The following is a 17,187-nucleotide window of genomic DNA, read 5'->3' on the forward strand; positions in this document are numbered from 1 at the left end:
TTGAATTGCAAACAAATTTTGCATAGTTATCATTCATCCAACGCTGACAGTGTATAGGAAAGATTAATCCTTATTTTTGTCATATTGTTTTTATTAATTGTAGGAATACAATTAACAAAATATGGAGCATAAATAAAATTTCCCACAAATTTTATTGTGAAGAGAAATTCCATCTATGAAGTCAACCCTATTATTTATTGTGATTTGAATAAAGATTTTTGAACCACTATTATGATGATACCTAAAGATGAGAGAAAATTAATACTCTATAAGTGCATTGTTACATTAACAGCAGCATAGTTTTAGTTATAACTAAACCACAAGCAGTCATAATGCTTCTAGTACTTTAATAATGAGAAAAAAGTTTAGAAAGCCACTAAAACATAGCACAATCTTCAACATCAATATAGCTTACTATAAACTTCCACATTTTTCTTTCTTTTGATAGAAGAAGTTAATTCATCTATTTAAATCTCGCATAAAGGTGACAACGTTACCCTGTAGCTCCAGGATATAAATAGCAAGGTTAGATAAAAATACGAATTGTTACGTTTCCGGATCTACATATACAAATTAGAATTGAACCCTTTTTTTTTATTGCAAAAACATCTTCCTAATCAAAATTGAATTTTCTAACAATTTTTTGTAAAGTCACACTCTAGGTTGAAAGTCTCAATTGTGACTTCCATCACCAACTACAATCCTTGTATGCCAACCCAATTGATACTACAACACTTGAGTAATTAAAAAACAAACAAAAATTAACATTAGTTTAAATATATACAAAATCTTATTGGATCCTCCAATTAAATTGAATAGACCATAAAGTAATTGCTGGGGGAACATAGAAAAACAGAGTTAGAAGAATGCCTAACTAGATTTATCTTGGTGAAACCATCACATGATATATCTTTTCTCCTAAAAAAATATACAAAATTGTAAATAATTACAAAATGTAACCAAAAAACAAAGAAAAGGAGAAAAATGTGAGGCAAGAAATTAAATCTTAGGAGGAGAAAAGAAAAGAATGAGTTTTTGTTTTATTTTTCATAGAAGATGATCACTAGTATAAAAGAATTCTAAAATCTTTTATATATTTTAATATTTCACCTTTTATCCAAGAAGAAATACTAAATAACAATGTTATCCTATAAATTTAACAAACAAATACCAGTTGGTTATAACATTATAATTGAAAAATACAGCAAACATGCGAGATTAGAGATGAAGAAAAAAAGGAAGAAAAGAAAATGTAAAATGGGATAAAAAAAATAATAAAGATTTCTCTTTGCTAAGTAGCTAATCATCTCGAAGAAAAAAAATAACATGGCAACAATCTTAGTTAGATTAGTTTTAAAAAATAAAAAAGGTGAGGGATGACAGAAATTGCCGCCAGAAAAAAAAGAAGAGATGGAGTTGATTTTCTGGAGGAGAAAAAATATTTTAATCCTTTCGGCCCAATTGAATCAAAAAAGGGAACGAAAAATTTTGCTAAAATGACCAAGATTCCACTTATCAAAAATATGTGCAATACATGTGTCCAAAAGGTGAACTGCTACAGTAACTTGCTTTCTTCTTATATACAAGATAGATATGAGAAAAAGTAAAGTTACTATAGTAACTCCAATGATTGCCAAGTGGATTCCTCTTTTTTTGACATGTGGCTCATTCGTTTTCTTTTCTTCATTTTGCTTTTTTTTTTTTCTTTTGTTCACCTTATTTCCTTTCTCCTTTTTGGTTAAAGAAAATTAAACAAACTTTTATATACACTGTAGGTTTCTTATTTAGTTTCCACTTTGTACTCCTTTTTTTTTTTTTTCCGTCATCCTAATCATTTATTCTGTTTTTTCTCTATTGGATTAGTTGATGCATTTTCTTTTATTTTTGTCCATGATTAACTAAATGAATGGTTTCATTATTGGAGATCAAGAATGGGTTTGATATTTCCTTTCTTCCATAGTCCAATAATCATGATTCATGATCTTCTACTTTAACTGTCTCTCTTTGGTATGTACTATTATTTTTTTTTCGGTCTTGATCAGAAACCTTTGCTTATTGCTTTTCTCGCCACTTCCTTCTTCATCTGACTTTCTTTTTCCCGCCTAAAAAAGGTATGTGATGCTGTGAATATTTTTCCCCCAAATCTAAAGAAACCTTTTTTTTCAGTTTATTTATTTTGACACTACTTTTTGACCTTTTATTTTTGGAAAAAAAATTTCCTAAGGCTGACAAGAAGATGGGTGGTGATTACATGAAGATTTTTTAGGCTAACAATGAAAGAATTGTAACCATTTTTCTCCCCTGAAATAAATAACACCATTATACATATTCATTCTGATTTTAATTTTTTATTTATTAAAATTGTTATTTGATAATAGGGTGATAGTGCTAGAGCAGAGAAGAAAGAATTTGACAAATGAAGGTCCAAGATAAACGAAGATCAGGAAGAAAATAATGATGCCTATTAAATTAAAAATTAATCAAAGTCTCTTATTTTATAGATAGGTAATTATATTTTGATTTATATAGAGTTTATTAATGGTGAAAAGTGCTTATAAATTGGATAAGATGGATGACGTGTAAAATAATTGTTGGGGCCGGCAATTTAGAATGTGAAGATAATATTTTGTATCTCTTCATTCAACATTTTGAATTACTAGCTTGTATACATGATAGGTAGTTTATTTTTATGGTTTTAATTTTAGCAAATGATAGCTTGAGAATAAAAGAAGTGTAAAATTAAATTTCAGAATCTTTTACTTAAACTGGTTCTATATGACTTTGCACTCTTATCCTTTTTTATTGTCCATAATGATAGATAATGCAATTAGAATTTGAGATGATGGTTAGGCATAAAACTGGACATATCATTACTATTTGGCTAAAGGAGTTGATAATATTTTGTTGATTTGACTAACTAAAATGATTGTAGATGTCAAAGGAACGCATTTGGTGGTGGAAGTTAGCATTGAGGCTTTTAGTTTAGAGTGTCACTTGACAAAATATTATTAGCAAATTCTATTTTGATTAAGAAGACATTTTTGCAATCAAACAAATTGTTGGATTTGAATTTGCATGTGTAGATTTAGAAACATGGCAATTCATGTTTTTATTTAAAAGTTGCTATATGTATTCTAGAACTATTTGGTGAGATAATGTTCTCATCTGTTTATAATGCTATTAGGCATGATTTAAATGGATAAATTGACTCGTTCTTTCTCTCAAAAAAAAAAAGAAAAATATGCAAGTTTGTATGTTTTTATTGATGTTGAAGATTGTGACAAGTTTTGGTGGCTTTTTAAATTTTTTCTAATTATTAAAATGTTAGAAACATTATGACTACTTTTTATTTAATTACAACTAAAACTATACTCCTATTAAACAGACAATGCACTCATAATAGATTTGCTTTCTTTTCTTTTGTGGTATCATTACATACACATAATATTGGTTAAAAAATATTTGTTCAAATCACAATAAATTGGGGTTAATTTTATAGATGGAATTTCCTTTTACAGCAAATTTTAATTATTTTTACACACAATTTTTCTCCTATATTTCTATTCATTATGTATCTAAAACATTTGTTAGTATGTATTCAACTAATGTTCTAGGGGCTAAAGCACAGCCGTGGAACCTCTAGTGTCTATGTACAAGCTATAAAAAGAGCGAGGTATGGGGGCTATGCTAGTCTAGCTATGAAGATGTCAAAAGCTTTCTTTCATGCTAAAAATGGTTCAGAGGATGGCCGTATTTAAATTATTCTAATCCTTAAATTACAGAATTCGACCTTGAGTGACTAGTGTATACGCTTGCGTGATCATGAGAAAGATGCAAAATATGGTGGTTGTGCCGCAAAAGTCCTACATTGGAACTGAAAAATTAGTTCAAGGACTAAATTGGTCAAAAACAAAACTATTAAGGACGAAGTTGGTTTAAGTTTAAGAGTTTAAGGACCAAATTGACAAATTTCACAGTTTTTAGTCTACAAAAATTACCAACATAAGTGATAATGATATGTACGGTATATAAATAAATAAATAAATAAATATATATATATATATGAAAGTAGCTATTTTAATTAGAGTGTTTTTCACTCCTATGTGGCATGCTTAGTTGAAGAGAATTAATGGGTTATAGGTCATTTGGATTTTACCCATATTGAATATTATATTATATATTTAAAATTATCACTAATTTTAAAATAAATTTAAAAAATAACTAATCTTATCTTAATAATATCTAAAATTACTATAGTAAAGGCTTTTACAAATTACAATTATTAAAATCTTACATATTCCATAAATTACTTTCTTTTATCACCATATCGTTGATTAGTATTCAAATTGCTCATCATCTCTTCCCTTAATTTTGAATTAACTTAGTATAAAAAAAGAATTAATTTTTACACCAATAGAATTATCAATATTATTGGAAACTAAAAATTTATTGATGAAAAAAAGTGGATTGTTGGATCTTTTCTACTTAATTAAATGTGAATATATAGTTCTAGGTTTATGGTCATTATAAAAATTTAAATTATCTAAAAGAATATTTATAAAAAAAGAATATCTACAAAGTTTTTGATATAGGATACATTATTTGATGTATACTATCATATTATAGTGAAAAGTATGTAAACAAATTTTTAAAAATTACTAAATAATTGGACATTTAGAATACATTAATTTTTTGAAGTTAATATGAATGGACATGTAAGATTGTTGTTAATTTTCGTATTTAAATTATTCATATTTATATAAATTCATAATAAATAAATAAATAAATAAAAAGACCGTGCTAAGGTACAGACAAAATTCTAGTTGAGAATGGTTACTTCTTGTACTACAATAATGTCCCTTAAGATGGGTTCAAGAAAGAGGAATCAACTCGCGGTTGGTGAGCACTTTTGATGGGATTGTAGTTATCTGATTGCTTTATCATTAATCCCACCATTAGCCGTAATCTCATCATTGTTAATAGTAGGCATGTAAATGGGTCAAGTCTTATCAAGATTCAATCGAGGCCGAATATACTTGAATAGGATTTAGCCTAATTCCTCGAATCCAGATTCTACATAGACCCAGACCATGCAAGAAAGTTATGGGTCTGGGTAAAATCTGATTTTGTATAATTCATACACAAACACAAATCCAAACCATACCCTATCCCAATCCATATATAAATAATAGATATACACCAATAAATTTATAAAATAATCCAAATTTTTATTGTAACTGGTGCAAATATTTTCAAGAAAATTAGAAAAAGTAAAGGAAACAAATAAAAAATTGGATATGGATGCAAATAAAGTTTTAAAATAAATAGAAGTGGCTGATAATAGTTCTTTCTTTCAATTCATAATATTACATTCAACTTTTTAAATGTTAATTTTATTATTTCAAAATAAAACTTGGATGGTATTTATGTTATTTTTAAATTCTATATATTTTAAAAATATATTTACTTTATTTCTTCACTGTATATTCAAAAAAATACTCATTGGATAGCTAAACCCATGAAGATTTGGGTCTGGGTTTACTTTTTCGTACCTATAAGAGTCTGGATCTAGATTCGATTTTAACTAAATTTAATAAATCTGGATTTAAATAAAAAAGATCCAATTGAAACCTTGCCTATTACATGCCTAGTTAATGGTATATGGGTTGTATTCCTCCAAAGTCTGGTGCCCTTAAGAAATCAAATTAGCTAGGCACGTAATCGAATGTAGTCAAGTATATCACGCGATCACCAACTATGTTCATTACGGTTTTCTATTTTGCAAATAAAAGTCCTACATTTGTTTTACTTTGCGGTCCTACATTAGTGTTACTTAGCGGAGAATATAGAACATACACAAATAGAGGATAACATATCAAGGATGATAATTGATATAGTTTCGAAGATAAGAGATTAAAATGGTCGTTTTAATCGTGTACATTTCATATTCTTGATCAATTTCATTACGATTCTTGAATCTTCCGTTAAAGGTCTTACATTGGCTATATTTTTTAAAGATAAAGAATTAAATTGGTAGAGATAATACATGTGGGACTAAATTGCTTAAAACTTCAAAGATAAAGGACCGAAATGGTCATTTTTCCGATTAAAGCCCAATGCGTTGCTTATCCACATTTATGTTAACACTACTACTAGTACTAAGGACCAATTTCGTGTGGCCAAGCTTGATGCAATCAAAATAATAGGCTGTTGAACTTATGACACAACCAAATAAAGTCCTATTTGATAACCCAATTTATCATCTAAATTTAATGAATTTTGAATTTAATATGTTTAGATGCATTTGATAACAAAAAATAGAACATATTAATTAATTAAGTGACATTAACATTTTTAGGCAAAACTTGTTTTAAAAAATAAATAATAAGTTATTCACTTGTGACATACAATGAAATGTATTAAATTTAATATTTAACAATTTAGTAATTTAGTAAATTCATATTTCAAATTTTAGTTTTCAAATTTTAATTTTATCAAATGTATCCTAAGTAAATAATAATAAATAACTAGAAACACATGGGCTTGGTTTAATATTTGGGATAATTTCAGAAACTCACCGGAGATTTCTCATAATATTACTAAGTTCCTTTAAGGTTTTTAAAATCTCACTTACTTCCCTTGTCAACTTGACAAGATTAATTATTCCTATCAAAGGTCACAAATTGACAATGTTACCTTTGCTATTAATAGCTATTTAACCAAAAAGCCAAAACAAAATAAAAATTTTAAACCAACAAATATAAATTAAAAAATAAATTGTTATCTAATAATGGTCCATATTTCTTTACATCAAGGTCATGGTGGGGCAACAAAAGACATGGATAAATTAAATCTAGTCAAAGTTAACTATTTACAGGGATTTTGGTAAGTAATTAACACCTTAAAATATTTTATGGACAGTTACAAGGAAATCAATAAATTATTTAGGAAATACGTTTGAATACATGGTGTAATTTAAGTTATTCTAAAAACTAAAATAATCTCCTCATATGTGTAACTTGTAATATACGTCCAAGTTATAGAAAAAACTTTATAAATAAGTCAGAAATTAAAAATAATCAAAAAAATGATCTAATGACCAAATATATATTTAGGAATATCCTTTTTTTGTTTGGTTAAGCATCATGCACTATATTAGATAATAGTTGTTGTATATCTGTCAAATTACTCCTTATTGCATTTACCTTTCTTGCATTTCCTCCAAAGGGGCTAAAATGTTACAAGAAATATCAATCTAGGGAGGTATACGAGATTTTAAAACCTTAGGCGTGTTGACTGATATTATGCAAAATGCTAGGCGAGGTTTCTGAAATTATCCCTTTATATTTCCTACAATTTTAGTATACGCATTCATCATCCACCACAAAAATAGCTCGAGCATTAGTTTTTTGACCTTGTTGGGATGGTTCAAATTCCCAGCTTCCTTGCACTTCACTGATTACACCAGATGCAGAAGCAGAGACTCACTGAAGAGGAGAAATGAGCGGAGAAGGGAAGGTGGTGTGCGTGACTGGAGCTTCGGGATACATAGCTTCATGGCTAGTCAAGCTGTTGCTTGAGCGTGGCTATACTGTTAAAGCTTCCGTTCGTGACCTCAGTAAATCATTCATGCTCTTTACTGCTTTTAGCTTCCTCTCTGAACTCTTTCTTATCATCCACCCAATACATTTCACCTATCAAAATTTAGCGTTCAATGAATTGTTCCGGTAAATATTTGAGAAAAATTTAGCATCCCCCTTAATTAGTAGTTGTTTTTTGCATGATGACAACAGATGATCCAAGAAAGACAGAATTCTTGGAGGCACTGGATGGAGCCAAGGAAAGACTTCACTTGTTCCAGGCAAACTTACTAGAAGAGGGATCCTTTGATGCAGTGGTGATGGATGTGAAGGCGTTTTCCATGCTGCATCTCCAGTTGTACATTTCAAATGATGATCGATTTTTGAAAAATTTGAATTTCAACTAATAATAACTATATGGCTCTTAACATTCGTAATTCTTCACATGCTTAAATAATTGTTATGTGGCTAGTTAGTTACTGAAATGGTCTAATTCCTTTATGTTCCTCAGTTGTGCACTAGAAGTCTCAAGTGTAAAGAGAATGAGTATTCTAGTTTCTCAGCAGCCATATGGATGTTGCCGACAAAATGGTAGCACTCAAATGGCATCCTCCAAGTCTCTGTTTCTATGATTCTGTTTTTGTGGATTTTCTCAAGTAACTTGCAGGAACTTCAAGTCTTAATTGAGTGTTTAGAGTAATTAGGATGAACGATATCTGTAAAATAAGCTGTCATCCAGAAAAAAGTTCAAAAAAGGACAACAATTGGATAACATTAGAACTAGTATAGGCTCAAGAGTGTGATGCATACATTATATATAAAATGGTATTGATAACAATTTCTTAGGCAATGACTTCACTTCTTTTTTATGGGTTAGAGCATAATGGAGCTGATGAATTACCCACATTGCAACGACTTCATTCACTTTTTTTTTCTGTTAATTTCTTAGGCACAGCTATTGGATCCTGCAGTGAAGGGAACACTGAATGTGCTACAAAATCAAAACACTAATAGCGTGCAACAGATTGATAGCAGACCAAAAGAATGTGTTTTATAGATGAAAGAAGTGTGGGATTACTTCGAAGCCAAAAAGTATATTACTATGGAATGAATATTGGAATGCTTGCTTGAGAAGGCTTATTGACATATGCACAAAGAAAACATCACGTCACTGAAAGTGCTAAGAAATCAAAACAGTGAATTTAGCAAGTAATCTGCCAATAATTATAATCATTTGATGCGATCAACTGACATTGTCTGGAGGGAGAAAAATTAACCCTGTTTATAGCCATGTATACTTCTAAAATAAGCCCCATTTCTCCAGAGTAGAAGGATTTAGAGAATGTGACTGGATGATCTCCCAAGAGTCTAGAAAAAGTACTTTTTCTAATGTCCCACTTGAAGAATTATGCTCTCAACTAAAGCTGCCAAATATGTTCTCTCTTTCCAGTTATGGTATCAACTATCAAAAATTTTGGCAGAGAATGCTGCTTGGGATTTCTCAAAGGAGCATGGTATTGACATGATTGCAATTAATCCAGGAATGGTCACCGGTCCCTTCTTGCAGCCTTCTGCCACTTTGAGTGCAGAAGTGATCTTGAGCCTAGTAAATGGTATGTTAAGAAATTTATCATATTGTTAAGTAGTCAATCTACAGAAAGTTTCTTCTACACAATTAAAACAAAGAAGCCTTGGTTGACTCTGGTGAAGTTGTAAGCCTGCTCATTTTGTATTACAGAAAAAATATACATTGCACAAAATAGGTATGCATTTGGGCATCATATGTAATCATTTCAACTCCTTTTATTTGATTATGTAATGCACATGAATACAAACAGGTGAGCGCATATGTCTAGTTGCTGGGTATACAATTATATTCTCTAAAGAGCTTGCTACCAAATTCTTCTTTGGAACTTATCTGTGTCAGCATATCTTCACTGCCAAAGCTTTGGAAGTTCAATATGAATTAAAAAAAAATATCTGCTTTAGTTATACGAATTATTTACTTTGAGGTAGTCGCACAGGACTTGGAGGCTTTTCATTTGAAAGACAGTTTGGTAGTTGAAAGACTTCTTATAGCAGACGATATTGGAATTGGAGCTTGTTGTGGTGCCTTCTAAAGCTTTCTTACAGGATAGAGTTACCAGTTTGAGCATTTTATTCAGTACTAGTTCGTTGTGGTCTCTAGTCTCTGCAGATTTTGCGTAAGTTGCCCGCCAATCTGCTTGGTGTTCATGACTTGATCATTTTCCCATGCAGACTCTCTCAGACTACAGCGTTATTTACCTGACCTGGTTTCTCACGTTCCCTCTTCTTTTATATAGTTTTTGGGTTGTAAAATGTCCAGAAAAATGAAGTGAAATACTTCATGTTAAATAGAAATTTGTCACATTTGACTATTTACATCTCTTTAAGTATCCTGACTTTACAAGTAATGATACTCGTCAATGTGGTAAGAGATGTTATCCCTTTTACTGTCGAATGCAGGAATTGACCCATTCCCTAATATGGTTATACCATGGATTGATGTTAGAGATGTTGCATATTCACATATTGTTGCCTTTGAAATCGCTTCTGCCAGTGGAAGATATTGCGTAGTTGAGAGAACTGCAGGCTGCTGTGAGCTTATCAGGATTCTGACTGAACTCTTCCCAACTCTCCAGTTGCCAGATAAGTGAGTCGGGTTTTCTTGCTCCCTTAGGCCACACTGGCGTCTTTGCATGCTTTAGCTGATTGCTTACAGCTCCAAAATGTATCTCATCTTTTGGCTTCTTTCCCAACATGATAAAGAATACTGCATCCTTCTGTACCATTTTAGTAGTATCAAGGGACTGATTTCTGATAATTTTGTAGGCCTTAATCCTAATCCTAGTTGATGCATGATGTTTTTGCTGTTAAGAATCATTAGCTTCTTCTCTGTTTCCTAATCCAATAGAATGCAAGATGGACCTTGGCAACATTGGATAGCAATTAGTAAACTGCCACACTTTGAAGAGTTCAATCCAATACCTGCATTCTCACTTTTACTTCATTTTTTTTCCTGTTCTGAAATGGTTTTAATCTTTTGCAGATGTTCTAATGGCAGTCCCCTAATTCAGCTGAAATATGATGTATCAAATGAGAAAGTAAAAGGTTTGGGCATTGAGTTCGTGCCTTTGGAGGTGAGCCTCAAGGATGCTATCGAAAGCTTCAAAGAGATGAAATTAGTTAGCCTTTGAATCATGGCATTCATGTACTGTCATCAACTTGAAATTGTTTATATCCAAGTTTGGAAAACATACAATTTCAAACTTTTTATTCTTGTTTGTACAAGGTACGCGATGGAGATTATATATAAAGTTGCTAAAATGTAAACAAAAAGGACAGAACTGTTACGAGCATGAATAGGCAGGGCGCCCTCCGCAAGGAAACAATCTGTAATTATGTCTCGGAATTTATTGGGATAGTCCACTTAATCAGAAAGACTTTTTGGTATATCTGAACAGATAATAAAAACATAGCGCCTCATTATTGACCATTTCCTCAAATTTTATTGTAATCTTTTTTGTGCTTTGAAAAATTCTAATGCTTAAACAAAATTTTTGGTCACACTAAAACAGAAATAAAGGTCACGTCATTCCAAAAATAAATTTTTGCCCTAGTCATTGTCAAACTCATTTGTACAAATTGACTTATTGCTTGTTACAAAATGAGTGCAGTTTTAAAATAGGATCAGCACCAATGTCAATGTATTTGAGTGCAGAATACTTTATGATTGTTTTCGAGATTACAAGATCTGTATGATTAGTAAGGCAGATATTAATAGTCGTGTATGCATTTTTTTTTTTTTTTTTGTGGGATAATTTAAGCTTTAGCATACCAAGCTAGATTTAACGTTTCAAAATCAATTGGCTTCTGAGTAAGAATATATGACGTGAAAACATAACATAGTGCTTTTTCATTCCTACACCGTATATTTGAGGTTATTTACCCCAAGTATTGGTATATTTTGGGGATGGCAATGGGTCGTCTTGTGTATTTTTCGTTTTTGTGTTGCTATCGTGTTCGTATAAAAAAATCTCAACATTAACCAAATCCATTAGATTATCGTATTGTCCCGTGTCATGACCTGTTTATCAGCAGGTTGATTCAACCGAACTAGCATAACCAATTAAATACTCTATATGATTAAAATTGTTTTGATGTGATGCATTATTTTGCCAAATCTACCTACTGACCAATGCTAGAAATACTATAGCATTTTATCATTTAGTTTTGCTCATTTGATCTTGCAATCAATTCAATGTTATTGTTGTTAAAACACACAATAAATTTTTTGAAATACATTGTCAATACAAAATTTAAAGTTTTCAAAACATTCAAAAAAAAATAATAGCTAATGAAGCTTGCTAAGCATAATATAAGTTGTGAAGTCAATCTTGTTTGAATTGCTATTTTTTTGAAAATTTTCTCCATTTTCTGTGAATATTTCTTCTACACATTTTTCAATCATCTTTTATCTCACATATATCATTTCCTAAAAAGTACTAAAGTATTTTTTTTCTCCAAAAACTCTCTAAAAAATGAGATCCAATCAACCAATTAGAAATATGGTTAGATAGTTCCATATATGATGAGATATAAGACATATGATTTTTTAAAATTTCTAATTGAATCATTGTTAGTTTTTATTAAATACTCAAAATGGCCTCAAAATTGTTTAATTATTATCATAAAGTAAGCATTTTATCAGGTTAGCGTGTCAATCCGCGGGTTGATCCAACCCAACCCACTTACATTCGTATCACTAACAAGTTAAACCAATAATCACCAAGTAATGTCCAGGTCATGCTAAAACCTATTAATTTTGGATCATGTTCGAATCGTACTGTCGTGTCATGTCAAAAGTTGCCTCCCCTAGTACATCTATTAAAAAAAATGTGAGGGTTTTATTTGTCTCGGGTAAAAAATAAGTCTATTAAAATCTGTTGGACATCAATGAACGAAGAATTCAATTCTTTTTCTTTTTTTATATGTCAGAAAATAATAATAAAAGACTGATTCCAATCGTTTAAGATTGAACCAAAAGGAAGAATCCAACTACTCCTGCCTTTGGTCCTCTTGATTTCTATTTTTACTATTTATAATACCTACTCAACGTCACACCCTCGAATTTTTTTTTAATTGCATGGTACGGGTTACAACCACCGTCCTACTCCCTCTAATTGTAAAAAAAAATTACTTTTGACAAGTTAGTTGCTTAAGGTTGTATCAATTGGATACAATGATATGATTTTAGTTGAGAAATATTTGAGGAAAGACGGTATATTTGGAAGAATCAATCTCCACAGGTTATGTTATTAAGATGTATACACCAATTACATTCAAAACTTTTAGAAAATTACCAATATAAGCTATAATAAGAAAAAAACAAAGCTATAATAATAATAATAATAATAATAATAATAAATTGCCAAAGGGAGGAATGGATTGGGTGTTCAAGACCTCTCACTTATGCAAAAAAATAAAACAAAAAAAATGCCAAAAATGGTCTTTTTTTTTTTTTTTTTTTTTACAAATTTGCTTCTAGGAATTAAATAGTCTTAGAGATCTTTTTCAGCTAAATTCTCTCAGGCTTTGTTTGGATTTAGTAATTTGATGAAGAATTTGAAATTCACCCAAATCGTTCTACTAGTTTGAATTGCTTAAGAAGTTTTTGGATTTGTAATTCACCAATTATCAAAATACATCTTAGATATTAGAATAATTGATGATTTATGAATTCAAATGACTCCTCAGTAATCTAAACAACTAGAGGAATTTTTTTTAAAAAAATTTAAATCTTTCATCAAATCTCTCAATCCAAACGCAACCTCAGGGAAACGGTTTTAATCAACTTTTAACCTGCTTCCTACAAGAAGAACAAAACTACATTTTGAAGAAAAAGGAATTAGCTAGTAGCAAATCCTATTTAACCTCCAACCCATTTGAGCTAGGAAGAGAGCATGGTTTAAAAGGCGTCTTGAGAAGTTGGATGTAAGCCTTCTGAATTTTTAAAAATTGTAATAATAGGAATAGTATAAGAAAGTGTTATAAATTTTATAAAATTACATTATAAAGCAAATTATCTAACTGAGTTAATGGTTACCTTGAAGGGAAACATGAACGTAGTTAAAGGAATTGTGGAAATTTTTCATAACATAGGGTTCAATTATATTATTAGGAAGCTAGAACAACTAAATGATAATTATTAGGAAAGAAGGGGAAAATTCTAAAAATTTGAAAACTTTTGGGCTCTTACTAGCAAAACATTACCACAAAAATCTAAAACTTGCCGTTTGGAGTTGTGATAGTTTATTGAAAAATATTTCACTAATAGAGCTTTTAATAAAAGTACGTATTAAGTCCTTCAGTTTTTTTAAGTATATTGTTCAGACATATAATTCAATAAGTATTTATTGTATTAAATAATATATAATTTGAAAATTTTTAAATGTATTTATCTCTTTATTTAGTTCATAATATAGAATGGAGTGATTAAATTTAATGTTACATATTTTAAACCACAAAAACTATTGTAAAAGCACCAAATTTTAGCTTTTTTCAAAAGTGCTTTTAATACCAAAAATTTCACTTTTAATTTTATGAAATGATAGGGTTTTTCAGTATAAAATATCACAACTTCAAATGGGGTTTTAATCATCATTTATTTTCTCTTCCCCTATATAACCTATCGCGCTGTACTCCTTCAACACCTCCCCCCCCGACCCCCAAAAACCCACCCCACTCCACCACCACCACCTCCTCATCTTTGTTCTCTTCTTTGCTTCCTCCTCTACTCTTTACTCCTCCACCTTTATGCGCCCCCTCTTTGTCCTCCACCTTCCCGTGCTGTCATTTCCTTTCTTCATTCTGTCTCATCATTTCCTCCCTTGTCCTCTTTTCCTACATTTTCCATGTACAGTAGGAGGTGGTTTCTTTTGGGGCATTTTGGGAGTCTTAGGCATACCCCTAGGCACTAGTGTTTTTATATTTTGGACTAGACCTGCCAATTCAACTAGTCCAAACTAGTATTTTGGACATTAGCTGTAATTTCATTATAATCTAACAACAATATAGGTGCACTGATGTTCCTTTAAAGCGTTGGAATTCAAACTAGCTAGCCGAGCAGATGATCAAGCATAGTACTTGATCATTGACCATGGCCTCAATTTCATCTTTTGATCTTTGAAAGGAATAGAGCATATAACATCTTTTATGCAGCGATCGAAACAAATATTTGTTTTAATTCTTTTATCAAGGATTTTCCTATATACAATATTGTTAAAAACTACTAGAAGGAACGAAAGTAAAGAAAGGAAAAGTGACCGGACAAAATCCGAATGTAGTGAAGAACATGAGTTATTGGATGCAGAAAATGAGATTTGTGATATTTATTCACATACAAGACTTTGAATGGCAATATCCGCCAACCATTAAATGGTAATATTTAATCACCAAACACTGCCCTACGATCAAAAAACTTCCCCATTTCAACAAATAAATAAGGCTGGGGCTAAATTCATATCCCATCAATCTGCATCCACACCCATAGTATTAAGATGACAGAAAAGTCCGTAGGAATTCGATAGAAACTTTTTTAATGCAAAACATGTTTTTTTTAATACAATAAGAGATGTTTAAAAAATCAATTGTAAATTTTAATTAATTGAAATTGTTTGATACTATCATTCTAATTATTGATTCGTTAGTGTTCTCTAAAACTATACTTCAATCAACTTTGAGGTGCAACATGCCAAAAAGATAAAAATATTTTCTTAACACAATTAAAAACATCTCTCATCTCCTCTTACATGATAAAAAGGGATGAAAACATTCTCTCTGCCAAATAAGGGGAAAAAATTAGATGTCATCAAAGTGCATGAAAAAAATGTCAAAAATTTTAAGACTATTCCTAATTATGTAAATTTTAAGTCCGAATTAGCACCATCTATTTTCAGCAAAAAAAAAAGGCTAATATTTTATTGAAAATGTTTCGAACAAACCCCATAAATACTATGGGCCTTTTTATCAACTTAATGATAAGGGTATGGGTTTAGATTGTGGAGGTCGATTTAGCCTCACCCAATAAACAAATATATAAAAATAAGAAAGATCAAGCAATGCCATTTCAACCTTACCCTGATGACATTATTCAATGAAATACATGACATTATCATGAGCTAGAAAACAACATCCTGGCTACCAGTATAAATTACTAGTATTTTTAACCACATTCAACGGCTTAATTAGTCTAGCCAACTCCTCTTAATCCACCAACCACTTTCTTCTCCGTCAAGTTTCCATCATCACCACCGTATCATTCCAAGAATACCAAAATAAAATCCATTTTTTTATCCCCATATTCTCCACCAATCATTTAGTCACCATAATAATAAAATGAAAAACATTCGCCATCATCATTGTCAAGGCTCCTCCACTGTTTTGTTCATGGCTTTTATCATCACAATTTTCTTATCTTTCCTTTCTTTACATTCAACCAGAAACATCCCAGAAAATAATTCATATTATTTAGCAATCAAATCCCGCAGAAGAAAGGAAGAGGAGACTTTGCAGCTTGGGGTGCCGTTGGTGCCGAACTTGTAGTTTCCTGCTTTCTTCAACAAAAAACCTCTGTGAAACTACTATTCTTTTCCCCTTTATTTTCTGAAATTTCATATTCACGTGGCTGTGTTTTATCTGCTCTTTTTTTTCCCGATGATAAATGAAAAATGGACATGATAAAAAATAAGGGACAATTTCACAAACCTCCCCTGAGGTTTTTAATAATTACAAAGAGCTCCCCTTCAAGTTTTAAAAATTACACATACCTCCCCTACTTTTACTGTTTGTATAACAATATAGGTCCAACAAGTTAGATTTTCTCTCAAAAATCCTAAATTGCCCTTTTGTACAAAACTAAGAAAGCAAAATATGGTACGCTTAATCATTTTCTTCCACACTTTGCACAAATCAACAAGTTTAATCCTTAACAACCATCCAATCATAAGTTCCAAATTCAAATAATCATTCAAAAGATTCCAAATTGCATATACAATATTAGTACTTGCCACGTGAAAAAAAAACTCATACAGAGACACACCTCCCATTATCTCAATGCTCAAATATCTTTTCAATACAAGCTAATCTGACCTAGAGCCACCATTACAACCTTCTTATGGTCTTTAAAATATTAATATTTTAAAAGTAGAGAATAAATTCTACCTCCACAATAAAATCATAACTAAGAATTTCCAATCTAATGAAAGAAATCCTTATGTAATTATTGACATTTTATAAAAGTTTTTCATGACAACAAATAAAATATGACAAATTTCACATCTTTAGTTCTTCTTCCTATTTCAATCATCAATTTTATTATTTATTTCTCTATCATTGCGAGTCTCTTCATTGCCTTTTAGTTTGATACATAATCTACTCTCTCTATTAATTTTGTAATTTCAATTTGCTAATATCCACAAAACTGAAGACAATAAAAAAAAGGTATAGCAGTATATTAACTATAAAAGAAAGGAGCGAAAGTAGACAAGAGACAGAAAAATAATTTTTTTTGGGTTTTGTAAATCTA

At 30.6% G+C, this 17,187-nt stretch overlaps 1 protein-coding gene across 1 annotated transcript; it reads left to right on the plus strand.

Moving 5' to 3' along the window:
* The first annotated feature begins 7,500 nt into the window (after nucleotides 1–7,500).
* LOC113759568 (cinnamoyl-CoA reductase 1-like) lies at nucleotides 7,501–10,798 on the plus strand. The gene is made up of 6 exons (XM_027302145.1): nucleotides 7,501–7,618; nucleotides 7,794–7,938; nucleotides 8,092–8,171; nucleotides 9,062–9,193; nucleotides 10,068–10,254; nucleotides 10,651–10,798. The coding sequence occupies exons 1-6, from the start codon at nucleotides 7,501–7,503 to the stop codon at nucleotides 10,796–10,798; spliced, it is 810 nt and encodes a 269-aa protein (XP_027157946.1).
* Nucleotides 10,799–17,187: the final 6,389 nt, after the last annotated feature.

The sequence above is a fragment of the Coffea eugenioides genome, chromosome 2 (genome assembly GCF_003713205.1).
Source record: "Coffea eugenioides isolate CCC68of chromosome 2, Ceug_1.0, whole genome shotgun sequence".
Classification (NCBI taxonomy): domain Eukaryota; kingdom Viridiplantae; phylum Streptophyta; class Magnoliopsida; order Gentianales; family Rubiaceae; genus Coffea; species Coffea eugenioides.

Excerpts from the sequence above, each read along its gene's own strand:
- LOC113759568 (XM_027302145.1), top strand. The coding sequence starts at position 7,501 with ATGAGCGGAGAAGGGAAGGTGGTGTGCGTGACTGGAGCTTCGGGATAC. Across the intron at positions 7,619-7,793 it reads AGCTTCCGTTCGTGACCTCA|ATGATCCAAGAAAGACAGAA; the intron begins GTAAATCATTCA and ends TGATGACAACAG. Across the intron at positions 9,194-10,067 it reads GATCTTGAGCCTAGTAAATG|GAATTGACCCATTCCCTAAT; the intron begins GTATGTTAAGAA and ends TGTCGAATGCAG.